Raw genomic sequence first — 23,385 nt, 5'->3', positions numbered from 1 at the left:
GCTATTTTTAAAATAACATCTTCTCCCAAATATGTCAGCAAGTACCACTCCTCCCGGAGACGTCTGCTGTGTGTATGTGGAGGGGAGGCCCGAGCCTGAGAGGGGCGGGGGCGGGGGCAGGAGCGGCGGAGGGGCGGCCCGGCCGCTGGCCAGGGTCCCGGGGCGCGGCGGGGGGCGAGAGGCGGGGGCCGGCGGCGGCAAGGCGGCCTGCAGGGAGCAGCCGCGAGCTGGCCGGGCGCGCCGAGCCCGAGCCCCAGCCGGAGTGGGGCGGGGGAGGGAGGAGCCAGAGCGGCCGCCGCCTCTGCCGGAGGAGCCGCGGGGCCGCCACACTCGCCCCCCGCCCCCCCGCGCACACTCGCACTCACACCCGGGCGCAGGAGGCGGGCGGCCCGGGCCCCATCGGCCCCCCATGGACGCCCCCGGCACGGGGCGCTGAGACCCCCGCGTCGCTGCCCAACCCCGTCCAGCGCGCCACGCCGAGGTAAGGGGAGGGAGCCAGTGGGGGGGGCATTAATATGCAAATGTCTCGCGATTGATTATGCAAAGCCGCGGGGCTCTATAGCCAGCTCTGGGGCGGACTGGGGGCGCCCAGAGGGTACGCGCTGCCAGCCCTTGCCTTCCCCCGCGCGCGGGTGACCCTGTCACAGCCCGGGAGCATGCAACTTAACGCCCTGGGGAAGGGAGGTGTTGCTAGGAGGTCGGTGGGCCCCGGGGTTCGTCGGCGGAGATGGCGTCCGGGCCTCCCCCTCGAGGGCCCGCCCGGCCTCTGTCTGGCGGGTCTTCTGCGCATTCCCGGGCCGGGCCCCGCTGCCGGCCGGCCGGAGCTCCCCCGCCCGCCGCGCCGCGGTTTGTTTACGGTGCGCCGGAGGCCTGCCCCCCACCCCCCAACCCTAGCTTCCGAGGCTGAGTGGCTTTTGCAAAGCTGCCTCTGGCTGCGGAGGGCAGTATGGGTCCGGTGGGGGTGGGATGGGATGGGCTTGCACGGGCCCGGGGTGAGGGAAGTTACCCCCCACTCCGCCCGCCTCTCCAATTGAACATGGTTCTCTGGTTGCAACACTCCTATTTGCAAAAACGCGACGGGAGGGGGGAGCGTTGTGAGTGTGTGTGTGTGGTAGTGGGGTGTACTTGAGGGTCCCTATGAGATGGAGAGTTGCAAGCAGAGTGGCTAGAAAAGAGGGAGGAACGGACCTGTGTTGTGTTTCCCCTCCTTTCTTCCCCTCTCCGCCCTCCCCGCCCTGCAACGTGTCTCTGGTTGGTGCCCCTTCTCTTTCTGGGCCCTCCCTGGTTCAGTGTGAGCGGTAGCGGAGAGGGGGACGGATAATGGGGTACTGGAGAGAGCCATTAGCCTCATGAGTGGGGGAACATAGAAAGAAAGCCAGTGGAATGGGAGCCTGCCCCTCAATGCTGGCTGTGGCCCCAGGAGGGGGAGGGGATGAAGGGGGCTGTTGTCCAAGATGAGGGGGTAAGCGAGTGTGACATGCAAGCACAGAGATATGACCACAGACAGCCACATGCACACCCAGGGACACCCAGGCAGATTCAAGGACAGGAGCTGCTGGACACACCCACACCGGGACAAGGGAAGAGGCAGGCTGCTGCTGCATGGTAGAAGCTCAGAGGGCAGGACACACCCACGGGAGACCAAGAGCAGGGAAACTGATCCATGCACATACCCAGGCACAGAGTCACAGGGAGATGCTGTCACACTCAGGGGCAAGAGGGAGCCTCTGTAGCACCTCGCATGCATGCACGCACACAGAGCAACTGCACACAGCCACACAATTACAAAGACCCTGTCACTCACAGGCACACACGTGCTCGCATGAGCCCACTCATACAGACATCATCGCCTGCCGTGACAGTCGCTGACACTCAGTCAAACATAACTGCAGTTACACATCAACACATGTATACACAACTTAGCAACAAGTATTTTCCTGGACTCTCATGGTGTAGCTCTGAGTTTCTGTATACAAAAAAAAAAAACCTGATGTCAAGAAAATTAAATTTGCCCATGTGAAAAGACTTTTCTGCATAATGGTGCAAGGCATGCATTCATTATAACACATTCTGTCTCCATGGCTTGTCATACCATCCTGCTAAGTGTATGCTCCTTAACCTGCTCTGGGATCCCCCGTAGAGCCTGGCACAAAAGGTGCTCTGTAAACATTTGTTAATTGATTGACGCTGGGCACTCTAGACACAGGTGCACTCATTTGTACACAGTCCCACGGACCCTGGTGTCCATCGTTTCAGATCCACACTGACAGTGGTGTCCAGACAGCCCCAAATGCACACATTGTATATCGTGCATGTAGACAGGCACACACTTAGACGTATACACAATCACAGACTTTTTATCTGAAGCTTCCTCCTCTAGGCTCACCCTCTGAGTCCTAAGAGGATGGGCTTTTTTTTTTTTTAAGAGATGGAGAGAGCATCAACAGCAAAGAGAGTGGGAGCAGGGGGGTTCCAGAGGGCCGAGTTATGGGCCCCAAGCAATGTCCAGTGACTTCCCAGCTGGGATTATCCTGACTATTGGAAGAAGAGCTGTTTGGGGGAGAGCTGGCTCCTTGGGAGCGGCCTCATCCCCACCTTAAAAGCAAACTGGGGGTTCTAGCTGTCTCTGCCATGGGTTATTTGCTAGGGCCTTTCCTGGGGACAATCACTTAGTCCCATTTGAGTTCTGCCTCCTATCAAGAGTCTGGCCCCTTTTCCCACCTCTGCTCTCCTGTCCCGGCTTGGAAGCTCTCCTTAGGAAACGTGTGCTAGTGAGTATCTGGGTGAGCAATGTGTATTTTTGACTTGGAATTTCTCTCTGACTCTGTCTCTCTGTGGCTGTCTTGCTGTGTCTGACTCTCCCTCTCTCTCTCCTTGTTTCTATGCTGGTCTGTAACTCTCTCTCCCCCTGTCTGACTACCCCTGTCCTTGTCTGCTTCTGCTACGGCCTCCTGTCTCAGAGCTGGACACTGGCGGTAATGGGCTTCATACTTTTCCAGTTGTTAATGCGCAAACTCCGCCCCACTGCCCCTCCCGCCCTGTCTCTGGGGTCAGCAAGAGGTTGGGGGGGGGTGCTTAGCTGGCTGCTCAGGACATCCTGCGCTTCCTTAGTGCTGCAGCTGCGGCCAGTGAGTTTTGGGGGCTGGGAATAGGGGAGGGCAGGGAAGGGGGTCATTTGCTGCCCATGCTGACCCCTCAGGCTGGCAGGCTCAGCCAGGGGACACCAGCTTTGTGGAAGCCCTTGGTGTGCAGGCTGCAGCTAGCTGGCTCCCAAAAAGCCATTGAGAGGTACCCCACCACACCGACCCCAGCTAGAAAACAATCGCCCCTATGGGTAGTGGCGGGAGTTGGCACGACTCGGCTGAGCTGAGCTCACGGCAGGACTCAAAATGGTCTTTCTCCACACCCCTGGCAGCTCACAGATGCCCAACAGCTGTGTTCTCTCTGCCCAGCCTCGGGCCTGGTTCTGAGGGTACAGCTGCCCAGGCCATGTGTGGGGGTCGAGTGAGGCCTACTCACCCAGCTTGGGCAGGAAGGGCAACTCTTTGGGAGATGGAATTTGGGCAGGGGACACTGGTACAGGAAGCCCACAGCCCAGGGGACCAAGCATTTCTGGCCATGCCCTCCACCCCCCACCCCCAAGCTTTGGCATACATGGATGAGCAGGCCCTGGTAGTCATTCTACAATGGGAATCCATGGGCTGTGGCAAAAGGGGAAATTGAGATCTGACCATAGCACACACTTAGCTGGGTGAAAGAACAAGGTATCCTTCCTCTAGCAGGTAACATGGAATAATGGTTAAGAGTAGGAATTTTCCTGGAGCTAGACTGCCTGGGTTTGAATCCCAGTTCTGGCATTTGCTGGGTATAACCTTGGACAAACAATTTAAGCTCTTTCTTGCCTTATCTGTAAATTGGGAATGATAATATCTATCTCATTTGGCTTTTTTGAAGTTTGAAGGAGTTAGAATATTAAACACTTTGAAAGGTCTCTGGTGCCTGAAAAGTGCTGTATGTGTTAGCTGTTAAGAGGACAAAACTTGTGGGTCTGGGGTTCCCCAGATTTCCTAGAGAAGCCATGTAGAGAATTGGATCTCCTGGACATCATAGAGATGGGTCTGTGGGGAGGGGGCAGTGGACCTTCAATCTCTAGTCTCCTCAACCTTCATTTCACAAACACACCCACTTTTTGCAGCCTAGAGCCAGTGTATGCAAAAGAGCTCAAAGCAGGCCCCGATGCCCGCGTCCCTCTGTGATCATCTTTTAGCTGCTTCTTAAAAGGAGCCTTGGCATCTCAGCTTGGGATGCACCTTACCAGCTAGGGGCATTTGCTGAATGTTTGGGCATCACTGCATCTCTGATGGGACAACTCTGAGCACTGGGGGTGGGGGAGAAATAGCAGGGGAAGCGGGCCCCTCTTCCATTCCTCTCTCCCTACTTGGATAGAGTGCAACCCCCAGCTCCGGGAGGAGATAGGGTCCTTCCTCTCTCCAGCCCCCTTTTTCTCTCCTGGGGACCCAGTGTCCCAGCTGCCTACCATTGCTCAAGTAGGACCCAGTCTTGGCTGACAGACCAGATTCCTTATCCCCTGCACAGAGGCCGCATTTATGTGAAGGGTGGCAGCAAAGGGGAACTGAGGCACTGAGAAAGGGCCAGTCCGGTGGGCACTTGTGATCCAGGGTCTGAGCCAGGTTGCATCTTTCCTTGTGAGTTTGATGATGAGAATTCCCTCGCCCCCAAATCCCTTTTATTCAGCCCTCCCCTTCAAGGTGAAGCAAGGACAATGGGGTTGCTCTGAGGCAGGGCACCAAGGAGCCCTGTGGAGTGGGGGGCTAGTCTCAGTGCTTTCTCAATGGCTGCAAAGGTGCTTGAGGAACTTTTGTTGCTGTTAGGGAGGGAGGCAATCTTGACCAGCTGGGAGCTGGGAGTTGGGAGACCGGGTTTTTGGGCCTAGGTTTTCTTCCGGAGGCAATGCTGCCTGCCCCACTCTGAGCAAGGGTTAAATAACATAACATTATTTATGGAAGGTTGAGGGCCTTCCATGACACCTGTGCTCGATAAATGTTGCATCCTGGCATAGGAAGCAATGACTGGGGATTCTTCCCTTTTCTCCCAGGGCCTGGCATGCTTCACGGTGGGGAGCACATGTGCTGCCTGGAGCCAGAGACAGTTCTCAGGGTCTCACCGAGGCATCTGGGGCTGATGTGCAGTGGGGGCCATGTGGCCTTCACTTTAGCACTGCCTACCCTCCCTGGCAGGCACAGGCTGGGCTATCAAAGGGGATCACCCTCCTCCAAGCCATTGCATTGTGGAGGTGGCCCAGAGGGATGGATCAGAGTGTGCTGTGTAGACACAGGGAACGAGATGGAACTTACTGGTGCCTAGGAATTGCCATGTTCGCCCCTGCTTTGGGGCACTCACTCAGTTTGGACACCAGGGGCTGGGGCTTGGCACCAAAGGCACAGTTACATCCCCCAGCAGTGGCAAAGAGCAGCCTGATTGGACCAAGCCCCCAGCCCACCACCTCCTCCTCCTCTTTTCATGAAGAGATGAGCTCTGAGCTCCTGAGCCTTTGCTGCCTGTTTCGGGTTTTTTTTTTTTTTTTTTCACTCAGGCGTGGAGGCGGGGGAGGGAAGGGGGACCCGAGGCTTTGACGGCTGTCGGCAGTTTTGTACACATCAGTGAGTGGGTGTGTTGTGCGCGCATCCATGTGTGAGTGTTTTTGTGCATGTGTGGGCTGGGAGGGCTCTGAATATCTGCAGGAACAGAGTATCCGAGCCCTGCCTCTCTGCGCATGCGGGGTGAGTGTGTGTGCCTGCACGTGTCCGTGTGTGTGCCGGAGACTCAGCTGCATTCCCTCTCTCTCTCTTTTTCTCTCTCTCACATACACACTCACACTCACACTAACACACACACTCTCTCTCTTACTCTCAGTCTCTCTCAATCTTTCAATCTCCTCTCTCCCTCCCCCTTTCCCCTTCCCCTCTCCCCTCCCCCTTTCCCCTCCCCCTTCCCTCTCTCTCTCCCTCTCTCTCCCTCTCTCCCTCTTTCCCTCCCTCTCTCCCTCTGCTTCTGCCTCTGCCCTTTCTGCATGGGCAGGGCCTATCTCCCCCAGCCCTGCTTTTCCTCTCCTCTCAACCATTCCCTTCCCTCCAAGGCAATGACCCCCAGGGCTTGCAGGCAACTGGGAAGAGGAGATTGGGGCGGGAGGACCCCATGCCCTGGGCCCATGATGCCATCTGCATGACATTCATGCCACCAGCACTCAGCTGCCCCAGCTCCCAACTCCCAGCTCCGATTACCCGGCTGGCTGTGGGGAGAGAGGGTGGGGAGAATGTGCCATGCCCAGCTCCGTGTGCTCTTAACTCTGGCTTCCTGGCTGCTTGGATCTCCTGCCTCCATTACTCAGAGGAATTGGGGCAGGGGGACGGAGTTCTCTGGGCTGTGGCACGGGGCTTAGCTCTCGAGCAGGGGTGTGGGCACATCCATCCACCTGCCGGCACTGGGATGGTACCCTCTAGAGAGGTGATCCCTAGACCTGGGTGCCCACGTTGCTGGCGCTGGCCCGGAGTGGGGGGGGGGGAAGGGAGAGGAGAGCCGCAGCTGGGTGAGGTGATGGGGGTGGGGAGCACAGTCTTTGATGTTAATACTGGGCATCTGGCCCAAGTCAAGGCTGCTGTTTGGATCTTTCTGTCTCTGACCTGCAAGGGGGAGTTTCCTGTTATATTCTTCTGAGAAGGGAGGGGGTCCCTAGCTCAAGTACCCAATCTCTCCCTTTTGTCATACCCCCCACTGCGCTCCCCATTCTCTAGCCTTTGAGGCTTCACATGGTTAAGACATCAGACTCCTGGCTCACTGTCCTTAAATTCTAGAATCCCATCTCGTGGGGTCTCAGAGAGAGCCCACCAAGAGTGCCGCGCCCCATCCCTCCCTCCTTCCTTCCCAGACCCTCCCCTTCCCCATGCCGGCCAAGCTGGTGGCCAGCACCTGTGTACCCTTGTGTGTTCTCCTCTGCCATCTCACACCTGCCGAACAGTCCCTTCCTTCCCACCTTCACTCCCCTCTCCTGGCGCGAGGACTACCGCGCCGGGTGGGGCAGGCCTGCTCAGTCCTTACCTGAGAACAGAACAGGGGGTGGTTCTGAGAAGGAGAAATGAGTCCTAGTCCTAGGGAGGTAGCTGTCCCTCCACAGGGGGCACGTGTTGCTGGCTGCAGCGTCCACCACTGCCCGTGGGAGCCCACGTGTGCAGTGTTTGCACACAGGTGCCTAGGTTTGCCTGTGCATGCCCGCGGGTACCTGTGTGTGCGTGTGGCTGGGCTCAAGTAACCTCCTGCGACCCTTAACATCATCCTTCTTGGCTCCCATGGTGTGAGTCAGGGCATCAGTGCCAGAAAATTGGGAGTGGATGCTCCCCCGACCCTAGCAGCAGGCAGAGGGGAAGGGGAGAGGGAGGTGTGAACCTACCCACAGCACTATTAATAGCCCACATGCCAGGCCACCAAGAACCAGCTGTCACCGTGGAAACCATTCCTACTCCCCCCAGCCTCGACAGGGTGGGACTTAGGCAGGGCATGAAGCACCCCCCACCCATCTTCCTTTGTTACCTTTCCCGCTCTGTCGCTCTGTCTCCCCCTCCTTCATTTGTCTCTCCTCCCCTTATCCTCCTTTTTACCTCACCCCTTCTCTCCTCCACCCCCACCTCATTACTCTCTTTCTTCCTTCCCCTCTACTTCATTGTCATCCCTGCCTCCCGCCCCCCCCCATACCTGCCCCATCTCTTTTCTTTCTCTTTGTTCTTCCCCTCTCCCCATCGTCCCTTCATCCCTCGGTCTCCCCTTTCTCAGCCCCCTCTGTATGACTCTGTTTTCCTGTGGATGGCAAGGAGGAGGACCAGGCTTTCTTCCGAGCACAAGGACAAAGTTCAGAGGCCCCAGGAAGGTGGGGCGACAGCCAAGAGCAGACACTCAGGGGAATAATGAGTGTAGAACAGGGGGCTAGATCCTGGAGGGGGAGCCCCTCTGGCAGCCCTAGGAGTCCTTGGGGGAGTCCCTTGGGTCCACAGAACTGCAGAGCAGGACACACTGACAATTGGAACCTGGCGTGGTGCCCAAGGATGCCGCATCGGCCTCTTGTCCCTGTGCCTCCATCGCAGAATCACTTAGGCTTAATGAAACGCTTCCCCCTCTGCGGGTGCCTTGCCCACGCTGCCACTCGGCAGCTCTTAGCTGACAAAGAGGGAGTGGGTGGCCTGGCCAGGCCGGGCGACAGGTGTGTCTTGCTGTCTTCCCGTCCAGCCTCGATTCTGAACCCCAGGGCCCCAAGCCCCTCGGCCTCCTCGGGGATGAGCCTCCATCTCTGCGCCTCTGCAGGGGATGTGCTGACAAGAAGCTTAGGGAATGAAGTTGGACTTCCGGAGGAGGTGGGGAGAGAGGCTGCCCTGCCGGGGGGGGGGGGGGGGGGGGGGGGGGGGGGCATCCCTGCCCTTCCCCAGTTCCCTGCTGGCCGAGCACGTGGTCCATGCCTCCCTGCATGCCGGGCCCTCTGCTTGGCCTCTGTGTCACCTCAGGAGCCCAGGCATATCTCTGGAGAGAGAGCAAGGAATCCCCAGGGGTTCCAGCCTCATGTTAGGAGCCAGGCAAGAGTTCCCTGGGCAGCGAGGGCAGCCCCTTGCTCCTCTGCCCTCTGCCGGGGCTAACCATAGCCTGGCTGCACCAGACTGGCACCAGGGCACAATTCAGCTCAGCACAGGGGTGGGGCAGGGAGAGAGCTTGCCCCTCCCCCAGAGGGCACGTGCAACCTCTTGGCAGTGCCTAGACACATTTGGAGTTAAGGCTGGGGTGGGGAGGGGGAAGGGAGAAAAAACATGGCAGCTTAGGTTGGCACTGCCCCAGGTCTGCCCCGTAGCAACTGGTGGCGGGGGAACGGGTGGAGGGGGTCCTCCAGAGCTGGGGCTTGGGGGCAGGAGCTGTCTGTGCCCTGTGGCTGCTGCTGCTGTTTCCCGCCCTGCCCAGGCCAGCTGCTAGGACCCGTTCCTGTATCCCCTTGGCCTTGCACACCAGCCCCCAGGGCCTGCTCCCTGGGGCTGCCCCTCTCGGCGTGCCCACTCCTGTGCCGGCCTCCTCCCCTCCCCGGGGGCACTTGGGCCTCCGGCTGGCGAGTGGATTTTTCCAGCTTCTGTAAACAAGTGGTGGCAGCATGCCAGGCGGGCAGGAGACAGGCGGGGGCAGCACCGCAACCAGGGTGTGCCAAGCACCGAGGCACAGCCTGGGGGGAGAGAGGGAGACACCCAGACCCAGAGAGAGAGAGAGAGAGACATTCAGATGCAGACACACCGACTGAATGAGGCCTTGCTGGGCTCGAATGGAAGTGGAAACAGAGGCGACAGATAGAAAATAGCCCTGCTATTGTCCAGCCCAACCCCCTCACAGGCCCGGACCCTGCCCCTCACTGCCCAGCCCCTGGGCATCCCCACCCACTCCTTCCCCCACCTCCACCCCTCAGGGCTGGCTCCGCCATTATAAATTTATAACAGGAATTTCTCCACAAGCCAAGAAAAACTTGACCTACTTTCTTGACGGTTCCCTGGGCTAAGGCTCCCCACTCCTCCCCCCACCCCAGGTCTCCCGTCCAGCCCCCAGTGCCCAGTCCTGGTCTGTGGGGTTATCAGAGGCAGAACGAGTCCCCTCTTTCGCACTCCTCCCCACACCCCACCTCGCTGGGGGATTGCCTGGGTGCGGAAGCCCTGTCCCCTGCCCTGCCCTGGCCAGTGCCCCGACTTATCGCTCCCTTCTCCTCCCACCCTGGCTCCTTATCAGTTCCTGGGGGAGGGGTGGGGGGCCCAAGGGGGAAGCCTCCGGTGCAGCAGCCAAGTGATGGGGATTACATGTGGGGAGCGGCACCCTTTGTCCCCCTCCCGCACACCCACACCTGCCCCTGAGTGCACAGACAGTAGGCCACATGTCTGCAGCGCGGGGTCAGTGGGGCAGCAAGAGGGAGTGCTGGGCCCGGGGCGGCACTGCCTTGGACTCCGGGGAGCGGACGGAGCAAAGGCAGCCTTCGAGCCAGGCTGCTAGGTCTTGATCCCCGAGCCACCTGCTCACTAGCCATGTGAACCTGAGTAAATGATCAAGCTTTCTGAGACTCAGTTTCCTCTTCTGTAAAGTTCTGATGCCCACTTCGAAGGACACTTTGATCTAGTCAGTTAATACGAGTTCATTTCTTCGTCTCTTCCCTTTGCCACCATCAGCTGAACCCCCCAGGCAGTCTGGTCCTCAGACAGGGAAGCGTCACTTGGGATCTTGTACAGGAAGCTCTGGAGTTCCTGCCGGGGTGGTGTTTGGGACTCGTATCTTGGCCAGCGGCAGGGAGGTCCCCTTCCCACTGCTTTCACTCCTTCTCCCTAAGCAATAAGATGGGCATTGGCGTCCCTGCCTGCTGGCCCCATTTCCCTCCCACCCATCCCTTGTACTCCCCAGGCCCATGCTGAAAACTTCTCATCTCTGATTCCCCTTTGTCCCTGTAATGCTGATGAGTTTTGGGGAACCTTGGCCAGAGGCGCGGTAACAATAGCTAACACTTAATACGCTTGTTAAGGGACTAGACACTTGATTAAATGTGAGGATTGAGACATGGTACATGGATTACCTCATTCTTTCCTTCCATCCCTGTCTGTCTGTGGAGGTTAGGATATTCATCTCCAATCTTACCTGTTGTACCTGTTGCTCTAAGGGGTTACCTTAGTTTTCTCCCTGGGGAAGCACAGCTGAGGCCACTGGGCCTGCCCTTCATGCCCCCCACCACCTTATTGTGTTGCCACCAGAGGAATCTTACCCGCTCCTCACCATGGCACTTTCTTACCCTTGCCTCTTTCTTCTCTCTGCAGGGACTTCGGGACGGGACAAGACTCTAAAGCTACTGCCCCAGCCCCCAGCCAAGGACCCCCCACAGATCCAACTTGCAGCCCCTCCAGCCCTCCCACGTGCCACTCTCTGGCCCCTCCCACCGCCCGCCCCCCCTTGGGGCACAGGGCATGGTGTGAAAGGCCGAGTGCTGAGGCAGGCACCATGGGTGCTGTACCCTAGGGCCTGGGTGGCAGGGGGTGGGTGGCCCGTGGGCGTGCCGGGGGGGCCAGTGTGCCCACCCCAGTCTCTTGGCGTGCTGGAGGGCATCCTGGATGGAATTGAAGTGAATGGAACAGAAGCCAAGCAAGCTGGAGTGTGGGTCAGACCCAGAGGAGAACAGGTAAGGGGTCTGGCAATTGGGTTGTGCCAACTCCCAGGTAGCAGGAATGGTTACCTGGCATGGTCACCTGTCTGAGCTGGGGCCTTTTAAGCACCTATTGGGGACGGGCATGAGGCCAGCAAGTCTGCTGCCTAGCCTTGCCCAGGAGATGAGGTCATGTTCAGATGGGGCAGGGAAACGGGCACCTGGATGGAGAGATGCCCATTTTGCTGGCGGGATGCTCTGCAGCAGCATGATGGCAGGAGGCAGGCCCATGGCCCCCTCTCTTGACAGTGCTGGGCAGGCTTAAATGGCCCCCATGCTCCCTCTACCATTGCTGCCCTCACCTGAGCATGTGGAATGCAAAGACCTTGCCATTTTCCTCCTCCCCTCTCCGACCAGTGTACCATTTGGCCACAGGTGTGTGTTGTTCACAAGCCCTGGTACATGTTGCATGACACTTTAGGGCACATGCCCTGGTGCATGTTGCATGACACTTTAGGGCACGTGCCCTGGTAATTATGGGTTATAGCCCATGCTGATATATGGAACCTATTGGGAACCCCGCAAGCTCTTCCTTGTTCATGGACAAGGGCGGATGCTGCAATGGGGCTCTTCCCAGGAAGTGGAAGCATATGCCAAGCCTGAAGGTTTTGTCTACACACTGGGGAGGCATCAGCCCTGCACTCACCAATAGGAATGGTCACCTGCCATCTGCATGGCCCTTGAGGGTCTCTGCCTCTGCCATTGCTCCAAGTGGCACAGAGCTCTGTCCCAGTTGGCGAGGTGCCCCAGGAGCTCGGTACAGCCTGTGCCTATGGCTGGGAAGGGGGTGGGGGAGGGGAGCTCTGGGGAGCAGTGTGGCTGTTGCCTAGGAGACCAGATCCTGAGCCAGGAGGCTGGAGGCCTGGCCAGGCAAAACCCTGGGGCCAAGACTGGGTTCCTAAAGAAGTGGAGAAAGTGGGTGGGGCTTGCAGTTGGGTGGGGTCCCCAGTATTCCTACCCCCCCAACCCCATCACTCCCTGCCCCTCTTACATACCCCCAAAAAAACTTCATCCCATACAGAACTCTGAGATGGAAGATCTGGCCTGTCACTGTGTGACTCTGACTTATAGTTCTTGCACCTCCCTGCCCAGACTTCTGTGTATCTGGGAGAATCTGACCCTAAGACTTGGAGAAAGGCGGGAATGCGGGATCCCGGTCCACCAGGGCGGCAGCCCCTCCCCCGTGGTTCTCCCCTCCCCCATGTCCCTGCGCCACCTTGTGGCTGTTCCTGGGACTGCACCCAGGTAACCTCTTGAGGATGCCAGCTCTGACTAGGCAGCCCCAGGTGCCCCCACGCTTACCTGTTCCCCCGGGAGGTGGGAGGGAAACCAGACCCTACAACCTGGTTGGAACCAGACAGAGGTAATCCCCAGGGACCAGGGAGCACAGGGCTGTCTGTGATTGTGACCCTGGCCAAGGTCACTGTGTCAGTGTGCTGGGAGATACACCCAGCTCTAGGAGGAGGGGCCCTGCAACATGCCACATGTCAGGGTGGGTGTGGAGGTTATGCATTGCATGCATGTGAGTGGAAGGGCTTATGTAACCTGCGTGTGCTGGGTTATGTAACATGTATGTGAGAGCCTCCCTGACCTATGTGTGCCGTGCCTTAAGATTGCTAATACCTTGAATGGAAGGACTCAGGGTCCTTGTCCTGGCTCTGACTCCAGTATAGTGTCAGTAAGCACAAGTGGAGCCTCTGTTTGCTGATCTTTTAAATGGAGGTCATGGGCAGGGTGGCTCTGGAAGTCCCTTCCTATTCTCTAAGTTCTAGGAGCTTTAGACGCTGAATGTATTCAATCAGGGTGGGTTATTTAGCATGACCTGGAAATCAAGCCACATGTTTACCCTGTGGGGAGGAGGGATGGTAACATTAGATGCCTGTCCAGAGGGTTGTATAACACATGGGCATATCTTAGAGGTCATAAAACACCGTCGAGGATGCCTGAAAATTGTGTAGATATGTAGATCTTTATCATATTTGGGTATGGAGGCTGCATAGTTATTCATATGCCCTGGCATTATGTTACATATATATGCCTGTGTCTCCTAAAGGTTATATAATTTTAAGCATGTTTTAACATATGTCACGTACTGAAGGTTTAAATATGTGGATATCCTATGGATTACTCAACCTAGGTGCTTAAGGTTCTATAATGTGTACATGTGTGTGCCTGTGCGTTGGTGCCCTCAAACGTGCTTGTGCCCCAGCCAATCCACCATCTGTCTCTTCCTTGTAGCTTCTAGATAGCTGGACCCTTGTCAGCGGACCTGGGGGTGGGAGATTAGAACGAAGACAAAGAATGGAGGAAGTGGGGCCTGGGGAATGAGAAAGGGATTTCCCAAAGACTGCTTGTGACTCTGCCCACTTTGCCCCATCCAGTGCCAGGTCACCAGATGGAAAGCGAAAAAGAAAGAACGGCCAATGTTCCCTGAAAACCAGCATGTCAGGTGAGCCGGCTCCATGTGCCCTTCCTCTCTATCCCCCACCCCACCGAACCAGGCTGGCATCTTCTGGGGGCTGGGCATGCATTAGCAGCTCCTGTATCCTGAGGGGGAGCCTCCCAGAGGGCTTGGGAGGGATTTGTCTGAATGGGTGGAAATGACATGGGGCATGCCCCAGCCTCTGAGGATCAAGTCGGTTGAGTCTCCATCACCCCCTTGCCTGAGGCTCCCACCAGAATCTGGGCCTTGGTGGAAGGGCTGTAGGGCTACATTCTCCTGAGAGGAGCTGCTGGCATTTGCTTCTCCCTTGTCCCATCCCATGCCCCTTGGAAATCAAGGCAGGAAAAAAAAAAAGAGCCCTAAATGGGCAGGCAGAAGAACTGGGATTCTCCATATTCTTAGGGAAGGGCGTGGCTTCTGATGGATCTCTCAGATTCTACCTGGAGACAAAGAATCCCTCTGGGAGGCTGGGCTAAGGGATGGACCAGGAAGGAAAAGCTGTGGGATGGGAAAAGTATAAGAGCCTCTCTGCTGGGGCCCCAAGCCATGCCTGCCTGCCTCCCTCCCTTCCTCCCAGGGTATATCCCTAGTTACCTGGACAAAGACGAGCAGTGTGTCGTGTGTGGGGACAAGGCAACCGGTTATCACTACCGCTGCATCACTTGTGAGGGCTGCAAGGTATGGACCAGCCAGCTCCTGCCCCTCATCTCACTCCCTTTAAGGCCCTCAGCACCTGGCAAGACAGACAAGTTCTATAAACACATAACCTCCAAGCCCATCTGGTGTACCATTATTGCTCTTGCACTCATTCATTCATTTGTTCATCCATTCATTCATGATCCCTGCTCTGCCACTCACAGGTTATGTGACCATAAGTAAATTGCCTAACCTCTCTGCACCTCAGTTTCTTCATCTATAAAATGGGGATAGAGTTGTTTAAAACAATGCCTGTCAGGTAAGAAGCACTCAATAAATGTCAGCTATTGTCCATCCATTCAGTGTTTGTGGCACTGGATTAGGTATGAGATTGCAGCATATACCCTGCCCTCAAGCTGCTCATGGCGTACCAGAAGGAGACAGACCCGAAAAAAAGCATCAGTGGTTTTCAAATTATGATTCAGGGACCACCTAAGGTGCTAGTTAAAATGCAAACCCCCAGGCCCCATCCCAACCCTACACAATCAGGAACCTCTTGTGGTGGGGCCCAGGAACCTGCCTTTTAACACATTCTCCAGTTGCTTCAGATGGACTGGAAAGGGTGAGAACCTGCTGGTGGGACATATGTGAGAGCACAGAGGAAGAGGATGGCAAGTTCTCCCTGGGCAAACTTGGAGAGGCTTAATTAAATTTCACTTCAGTCATTTCAACCTCTGTGACTTTTCCAGAATCACCACTTCCTGAAAATATAAGACCGTCCAAGAAACAAAACTATTTAAAAATATGTTAAGGCTTGAAGTTCCCTTCTTTCTTAGTATCAACCAAGCTGAAACCATCAGGGGTTGAGAGGCTTGTAGCAGTGTTCCTGGAAGCAATATAGGCAGTAGCATAGAGCAAGGATCCTCATGTTTGAGGACATCTGTGTCCCTAGAGAGCATCTTGAAAAGGTAAATGCCTTGGCCCCACCCCTAGAAAATTTGATTTAGTAGGTCTGGAATGGAGCCCAGGAACCTATATTTTTGGTAGGTAATTTTAACACATGCCAGTATCTGAGAACTAAGACCTTGGTGTCACATACCTGAGACCAAGTTCTGGCTCTGCCACTCATTTGGCCATAAGACTTTGAGGAAGTAACTCATTTTTTCCCAAGCCTCAGTTTCCTATTCTATACAATGGGTACTTTAACAGTTTCTACCTCACAGGGTTGTCATGAAGGTTAAACAAGATAATGCATGAAAAAGAAAAGGCTTATTACAGTGCCTGGCACATCATAAACCTTCAACAGTTCTTTGCTCTTCAGACTATTATTACCATCGAAATCTTTGAGATTTTTTAGCCAGGAATAAGCCTAAGGTATAGAATTGATAGTTTTCTTTTAAAGCTGCTAGAGTTCTTACCCAACATCCTTTCTCGACTTTTTGGTCCCCCTAGTTCATGAATTCCATTTGCATGGGTTATAGTAATAGGCAGCAGGTATGAGACTGTTACTTATTCTTTGGTGTTTTTTTTTTTTTAATGAGGATGCTTGGGTGTCAGGTTTTGTAGGGTCATTTAGCAATATGGAAAATAAGATATTCGTTGGACTTAACAAAGGTCTAGTCCTCAGGGCTCATAGCATCTCACACCATCCCCAGACCCCAGTCTCTCCATTGCAATCCTCATTCTTTCCTTTGTCACCACCCATCCCCACTCCGGCAGCCTGGGGGCCAAGGACATCTGTTTCCAAGGCCCTTAGGCCTGGCAGAGCCCTGTGATTCTGAGCTTGCAGTGTAAGGGGGTGCCAGGTGCCCTCACTCATCTCCCCCATCTCTAGTGACCTGCATGTTGGTTCAGGAAGGGGAATGTCATGATCACAGCATGCTCTGTCTCCCCCACCCCACCCCAGGGCTTCTTTCGCCGCACAATCCAGAAGAACCTCCATCCCACCTACTCCTGCAAATATGACAGCTGCTGTGTCATCGACAAGATCACCCGCAATCAGTGCCAGCTGTGCCGCTTCAAGAAGTGCATCGCTGTGGGCATGGCCATGGACCGTAAGGGGCATGGGTGGAGGGGGTGGGGCTGGGGTGGGTTCAGGGCTGGCAGCTCCCTTCCAGGGTACCCTCAGGTCCCACCGGGCAGAGTGACAATCCAGGCCAGGCTAATGCCAGGGTGCCCAGAATCTCGGTTTCTGCTGCCCTCAACCCTGGGGAAAAGGAAACAGAGGATTCCTCTCTGGGCCCTGAGGGTGGGCCCTAGTTCCCACCTGCCTTTCACCACTCCTTAAAGAAAGAGTAGTGGGTAGAAAGAACTCCACACACCATACCCCAGCTCAGTGTTCCCAGGCTCCCAGGGAGGGCGCCCCACTTGTGGGTGGGAGAGGGCATCTCTCGTTGGCTAGGGAGTGGGCAGCAGGGTTGTGCCAACAGGCTGTCCCTCCACCATAACCCATTTGACCAGAGCATGGTATTCAGGGTTTTACTCTTCTGCGTCAGCCAGAATTGGGGGTTGAAGTGTGACCCAGTGATTGATTAGTCAGGGCCCAGGTTGTGCCCCCCACCTACTGGGTGATTTGGGGGAAGTCACTTAACCTCTCTGGGCTTCGGCTTCCCCAGCCTGTACCCCAGGAAGAATGGTTTCTGAGAGTGGGGGGAGAGAGGGAAGCGAGGCAAAGGGCACCGTGTCTCTCCACTGACAGTGGTTCTAGATGACTCGAAACGAGTGGCCAAGCGCAAGCTGATCGAGCAGAACCGGGAGCGGCGGCGGAAGGAGGAGATGATCCGATCACTGCAGCAGCGACCGGAGCCCACCCCTGAGGAGTGGGATCTGATCCACGTGGCGACAGAGGCCCATCGCAGCACCAATGCCCAGGGCAGCCATTGGAAGCAGAGGCGGAAATTCCTGGTGAGGCGAGAAGGGCTATGGGAGAAGTGGCAGCCGCGTGGGAGGGAGCGGAGGGTGAGACTTGCCTCCTCCCGAAAGCCTTTGTGGTTTAATGCGACCCAAAGGTTGTTCTCCCCATACCTTGGCGGTCCTGCTTGTATACCTGCATCTGTCGTGGGTGTCTAGGTCCTCTCCTTTCTGTCTGATTGGGGGCTCTATGAGGACAGGGCTTTTTCTCATCAAATTTCCAGTGAGTAGGGGAGGCCTCTCCTCTTTTTTCCTGCCCACCATCATGGGGAGGAGAGAATGAGGACACAGTCATGTCATGATATTTTTGAGCCCCTGCTGGGTGCCAGGCCCTGGGAAAAGTGAGTGTCAAGTGCACGGTCAGCGTGGGAGCACATGGAACTGATTTTTACCTGGTGGGGGAGGGCAGAAAACTGGGGCCTGGTTCCCAGTGGAGTGTGCCCAAAGGTGGGTGGGTGCACTAGAACCTGTGCTCCAGTACCAAGCAGATGCAGTCAGGTAGCCTGGGTTCGAATCCTGGTTCTATCACTGCAGGTCATGTGACCTTGTGCTTATTACTTACTTGTTTAGCTGTGCTGAGCCCTAGTTTCCTAGGAATGGTGATAATTATAATATCTTCCTTATAAGGTGGTGATGAGGATTAAATGAGATAATATATGTAAAACAGCCTACTGCCTGGCCATATATTAAGTATTCAATAAAGGTAGTTGCCATTATCATTAAATATTATTATTACTATTATTATTATTATTTCTTCTACTACCACTCTCACTGTTATTATTAGTAGACTTGGAGTTCTGGTTCTGGCCTGAGGGTGAAAGAAAATCCTTGAGGCTGAGAACTGCATTTCCTGGGTACCATACCTGAGTCCCCTTCCCCCCACACTGCCTTGGAGCTCCCCCTGGTGGGCAGGGAACCTCAGTGAGATGTTGAAAGGGGTCTGCAGCCCCAGCTGACCCCCATCTCTCCCTCTAGCCGGATGACATTGGCCAGTCACCCATCGTCTCCATGCCAGATGGAGACAAGGTGGACCTGGAGGCCTTCAGCGAGTTTACCAAGATCATCACCCCGGCCATCACCCGCGTGGTGGACTTTGCCAAAAAACTGCCCATGTTCTCCGAGGTGAGTGGCAGGTGGGAAGAGAGGCCTGGTGCCATGCTGGAGGGAAACCTGGGGCTGCTTCCCAGATTACCCAGTCCCAGCAGATCTTATCTGAGGTTTTCTGGATGGGGAGCAATTCCTGTAGGTCACACGGGCACGCACACCCAACACACGTGGTCACACACTGCCCTAGCTGAGCCCTAAGGAAGAAGCTGGCTTCATGTGCTCAGCCTCCCCCAGCTCTCCCAGCCCCCTGCCCCTCAAGCCTGTGTGGCCTGGAAGCTTCTCCTCATTTCCATGAGCACTGACTCTGGAGACAGACTGCCCTACTATGTGACTTGGTCAAGTAACCTAGCCCCTTGGACCTCAGTTTCCTCATCTGTGCAGTGGGGATAATAATGGGTGCTAACTCATTGGCATAAATGTGAGGCTTAAATGAAGTAGTGCATGTACTAGGCTCAGCACAAGGTTAAGGGTTCAGACTGCTGGGTGGCCAGCCTTACGGCTCCAAAAGGGCACCCATGGGCGATACTCAGGGATATGGGAAAGGGTGTGCTGAGGTCCCTGTGGCCCTGCTGCTCCACAGCTGCCTTGCGAAGACCAGATCATCCTCCTAAAGGGGTGCTGCATGGAGATCATGTCCCTGCGGGCAGCGGTCCGCTATGACCCCGAGAGCGACACCTTGACCCTGAGCGGGGAGATGGCCGTCAAACGGGAGCAGCTCAAGAATGGCGGCCTGGGTGTAGTCTCTGACGCCATCTTTGAACTGGGCAAGTCACTCTCTGCCTTTAACCTGGATGACACGGAAGTGGCTCTGCTACAGGCTGTGCTGCTGATGTCAACAGGTACCTGCTCATTGCTTGGGAGCACTGAGAAGCTTCCAGGGGGCCTAGGCTCAGCTGGCCTCGGGCTGCCGCCCGCCTCCTTCCTTAATCCTACAGTCTCTCTCTCTCCCTCAGCTTCTCTGTCCCCCAAGCCCATCTCTATCACCGATCCTCCTCTGTTTCCCAGGCTCATCTCTTGTCTCCCAGTTCCTCTTCTCTGTTCCTTGCCTCTTCTTGGCTCCAAACTTCTCTGTCCTCTACCCCCCTCTCTGTCCCAAGCTCCCAGTTTGTCCCCATCCATCTGCTGTCCCCTAACCCTCCCTGTCTCAATTCCTTCTCTTGTTCCCCAATCTTCTCTCTGTCCCTCATCCCCTCTCTGCCCTCCCCCCATTCCCATCCCACTCTGTCCCCCACATCCCTCTCTACCCCGGGGCTCCCCTCTTCGCTTGCTCTCTTCCCAGGCCTGCCCTCTGTCCCTTTACACATCACCCCACCCAGGCCCCTCGCCTCCCACCCCACCCACCCCCTTGGTGGCTCCTGCACACATGGCTTCTTCTCTAGGCCCCCACCTCCCCCTCCCCTGCCTCCCCCTCCCCTGCCTCCCCCTCCCCGCTGCCCAGGCCCTCAGCCTCCCACCCACACACCCTTCTCCCTGGCAGACCGCTCGGGCCTGCTGTGTGTGGACAAGATTGAGAAGAGTCAGGAGGCGTACCTGCTGGCGTTCGAGCACTACGTCAATCACCGCAAACACAACATTCCGCACTTCTGGCCCAAGCTGCTGATGAAGGTGACTGACCTCCGCATGATTGGGGCCTGCCACGCCAGCCGCTTCCTCCACATGAAAGTCGAGTGCCCCACCGAACTCTTCCCCCCACTCTTCCTCGAGGTCTTTGAGGATCAGGAAGTCTAAAGCCTCAGGCGGCCAGAGGGTGTGCGGAGCTGGTGGGGAGGAGCCTGGAGAGAAGGGGCAGAGCTGGGGGCTGAGGGAGACCCCCCCCCACCTCTTCTCTCCTCCCTCTCACCCTTGGATAGATTCAGCTCCCACTCACACCCCCACCCTGCCCGGGTCCCTCCTCAGAACCTCCAGCCCTGGAACAGGGCAAACAAATGAACTTGCTATAAAAAGGACAGCATGGGAGGCCAGGGGGACACATGTCCTGCAGTTCCAGGACCCCCTCTAATAAGGGAGGGGGAGGAAGGGGGAACTAGGAGGGGCAAGCCATCTTGACTGTAGGACAAGGAGGAATGTGGGATGGGGAAAATGCCATCAACTCATCCCTACACACACACACACAGAAGAGAGAGCCCCCTACCCAGCTCCTTGGCCTAGGTTCCCCTCCAGGCTGAGGGCCTCTCTACTTCCCCAGATGCCTGGGTGCAAAGAAGGGCTTGGCTTGGCTCCTCCTCTGGAGGTTAAAAATTATAGTCATTCTAACTGCACTTTGGAAACCAAGCAAGGGGGAAAGGACATAAATGAAGAAAAACTAGACAGAGAGAAAAAAGACAAAAAGAGAGCAAGCGATCGAGAGAGAGAGAGAGAGAGAGATGATATTAAGTTATTAACCGAGGCTGGCCCGAGGGGAGGACCCCCTTTACGACCCCCATGCACTTTGAGAGCTACCCCTCCTCCCCCTAAATCAGAGAGAAATGCCCCCCCAACCCCCACCAGATCCCCAAGAGTAGGGCTGCCAATCAGAGCTGGGAGTTAACACAACAGGGTCCTGGCTACCCCTCCCCTCCTTTGCCTTGCCCCCTCCCTCTGTGCCCCTTTGGCACCCCCAGCCCCTGCCTCCACCCCAGTAACCCCTCTGCTCTCTGCCACTCGTGCCCGCTGAGTTCCATCTACCTCTCATGCTGGATGCCAGCTGGCCCCTCACCAGCCTGCCCTGCTGCCGCACAGCTCCCCTTTCAAGTGCCCAGCCCCCAGGGGCCTCTCCCAGTCCCCTCATCCCCTCCGCACCTTGGCACCCCCACAGGAAAGACTGTAGCTCAAGCTCCCCACCTTCCTCACATCCTGCAGTATTAGCTACAATTCAGATGCTGCTGCGTTGGGGGTGGGGGGTGGGGGTGTGTGTGCGAGTATCTCCCAGAGCCCTCCCACCCCTTAGGACCCTGGTTCCCATTTGTCTTCTGGGCTCTCTCTAACACCTCTGCCCCCTTCCCCACTCCCACTTGATGCACTAACCCAGACTGGGTGGGTGGGCACCTCAATGAGGGTGCTTAGTCGGGGGCCCCAGGGGAGGGATGGTCGGTGCTCCTCCTTTTTTCTTTGAAGCTCTTTAGGCCAGGCATCCCTCTGCCCCAGGGACTCCTTTCCTCTCTTCTTTTCTCTAATTCAGGGACTTTGGCTTGAGCCCCCTCCCACCCTCCCAGGGAGGAGTGCTCTGTTGGTCTGCACCCAGCGAGTTGCCCTCCTCCTCCTCCCTTTGGCTATCGCCCACTCTTCAGGGGAGAGAGGGAGAGAGGAGGTGGCCCTCCCATGGGAGGTGAGGAGGTGAGGCTGGGGAGGGACAGAGCAGACCAGAGGGCCCTGGCTCAGGGCTGCATGTCGGCAGGGATGGATGGGTGGACATAGATGCCCCCGGAAGCCATGGGGAATGGGGCCGGGTGGGGGGAGGGGTGCCAGAGCTTCCTGCGCTTTGCACTATTGGGGCAAAAATGTCTTAAGCAGTGGGGAACCTGCCACCCCGCCCTGGCCCTCAGCCTGCCACAGTCCCCACCCCCCAGCGCCCCCCCACACACACATACACGTGCGCACACACGCACTTAAGGGAAGGCAAGGCTATGCTGCCCATCCGGGCACCCTGCTGCCCTGTCCGTCCAGGGGTTCCCACTGAAGCGGAGGGCCTGGAGGAGCATCTGCCCTCACCAGTGCATGTGACTGCCCTACCCCTTCTGGGCCCAAGGGCCACCCACCCCCGCTGTCTCTGTCTGTCTCTATCCTCTCTCTCTCTCTCTCCTGGGGTACTGATTCTGTATTACTCCAGTCCCATAGGTCAGCCCTCTTGTACCTTCCTCCCACCCCCGGGGGCCCAGTGGAATTCCTGACCCGTCTGCTGTCACCCCATCACACCATCCCCACCCAGTCCTCTCCATTCCTATTCTCAGCCACGAACACGGTGGAGAAAGGGCCATAAAGAGGCTTGGCCTTTTCCAGGCATTTGGGAATCCGCCTCACCCCCTCCCCAGTCATATGAGCTGTGATGCCCCCAATCTACCCTCTGACCGCCCCCCGCTCCCCACTCTCGGTGATATGGGGTCTATGTCTGCAATTCTCTGTGTGAATGTGAGTGAGTGCACGTGGTGGGGGAGGAGCCAGGGAGACTCAGGAGCGCCACGCACCTGCTCTAGAGAGGCAGCTGTCCCAGTCCCTGCTGAGGAAGTGGGGGACAGGGCCCTCTCCTGGGGGCCATTGGTGCTAATGAGGGGGATGGCCTTGACATGGGTGCTTAGCAAGCCTCCCCCAGTATTGGCCCGGGGCACTAGGGCAGGAAGGGTGGGGCAGCAGGTGCAGTATTGGCAGGAAGAGGGGTTGCTGGGGTTTGGATGAGGGGGCAGGCCAGGACAAAGGGGTGCCAGAGCCATGACCACTACCCCGCCCCACCACAACCTCTCCATCTCAGTATTCCCCCCTCCCATCACTCATAACACACATACCTCATCCAGCCTCCTCCCTGCTCAGACTTGGGGAGGGTGGGGGAGGAAAAGCCCCTATCCCTTCCCCTGGTGGCGGGTCTACAGGGCTGGGAGAGGGCAGGGCGTGTGACTTAGACACCGTCCATAAGGGGGACAGGAATTCCTGCCCTGGAAACTCCTGGGTGGGGGGGAGGGGGACACTGCCCAGAGGCGCTACTGAATGTATGAGAAGCTGGTGCTGGGGTGGAGGGAGGGGGGTTGTGGCCAGAAACAGGGAAGGAGGTAGGCCCCTTCCCCAGGGAGGGGTGGGACCGTCAGGGGTGACTTGGGGGCCTCCTACTCCTGCCCCACGTTGACAATCAGTATGTCTGTCATGTGCGATTTTTCACCCCGTTGTGTTTTGGGTCAGGATTTTAAAGAAAGATATTTTTATGGTAATTGTTGCTCGTCTATTTTACTATATATTTATGTAATAAATATATGATGAAACTAACCCCCTTGGACACCCCTCCCCCCTAGATTCGTGTGCTGTTTCCCTGTATCCTCCCATCTCTGGCAGAGTACCTGCC

General features: G+C 56.6%; 1 protein-coding gene across 1 annotated transcript; it reads left to right on the top strand.

Annotated features, from left to right (window-relative positions):
* The first annotated feature begins 351 nt into the window (after positions 1-351).
* THRA (thyroid hormone receptor alpha) lies at positions 352-23,254 on the top strand. The gene is made up of 9 exons (XM_077164492.1): positions 352-481; positions 10,884-11,242; positions 13,648-13,715; positions 14,287-14,387; positions 16,252-16,399; positions 17,044-17,249; positions 18,231-18,377; positions 18,943-19,201; positions 19,840-23,254. The coding sequence occupies exons 2-9, from the start codon at positions 11,190-11,192 to the stop codon at positions 20,088-20,090; spliced, it is 1,233 nt and encodes a 410-aa protein (XP_077020607.1). The 5' UTR covers positions 352-481; positions 10,884-11,189; the 3' UTR covers positions 20,091-23,254.
* Positions 23,255-23,385: the final 131 nt, after the last annotated feature.

Source organism: Tamandua tetradactyla, chromosome 6 (assembly GCF_023851605.1).
Source record: "Tamandua tetradactyla isolate mTamTet1 chromosome 6, mTamTet1.pri, whole genome shotgun sequence".
Classification (NCBI taxonomy): Eukaryota; Metazoa; Chordata; class Mammalia; order Pilosa; family Myrmecophagidae; genus Tamandua; species Tamandua tetradactyla.
This window is presented reverse-complemented; position numbering and strand designations above follow the sequence as displayed.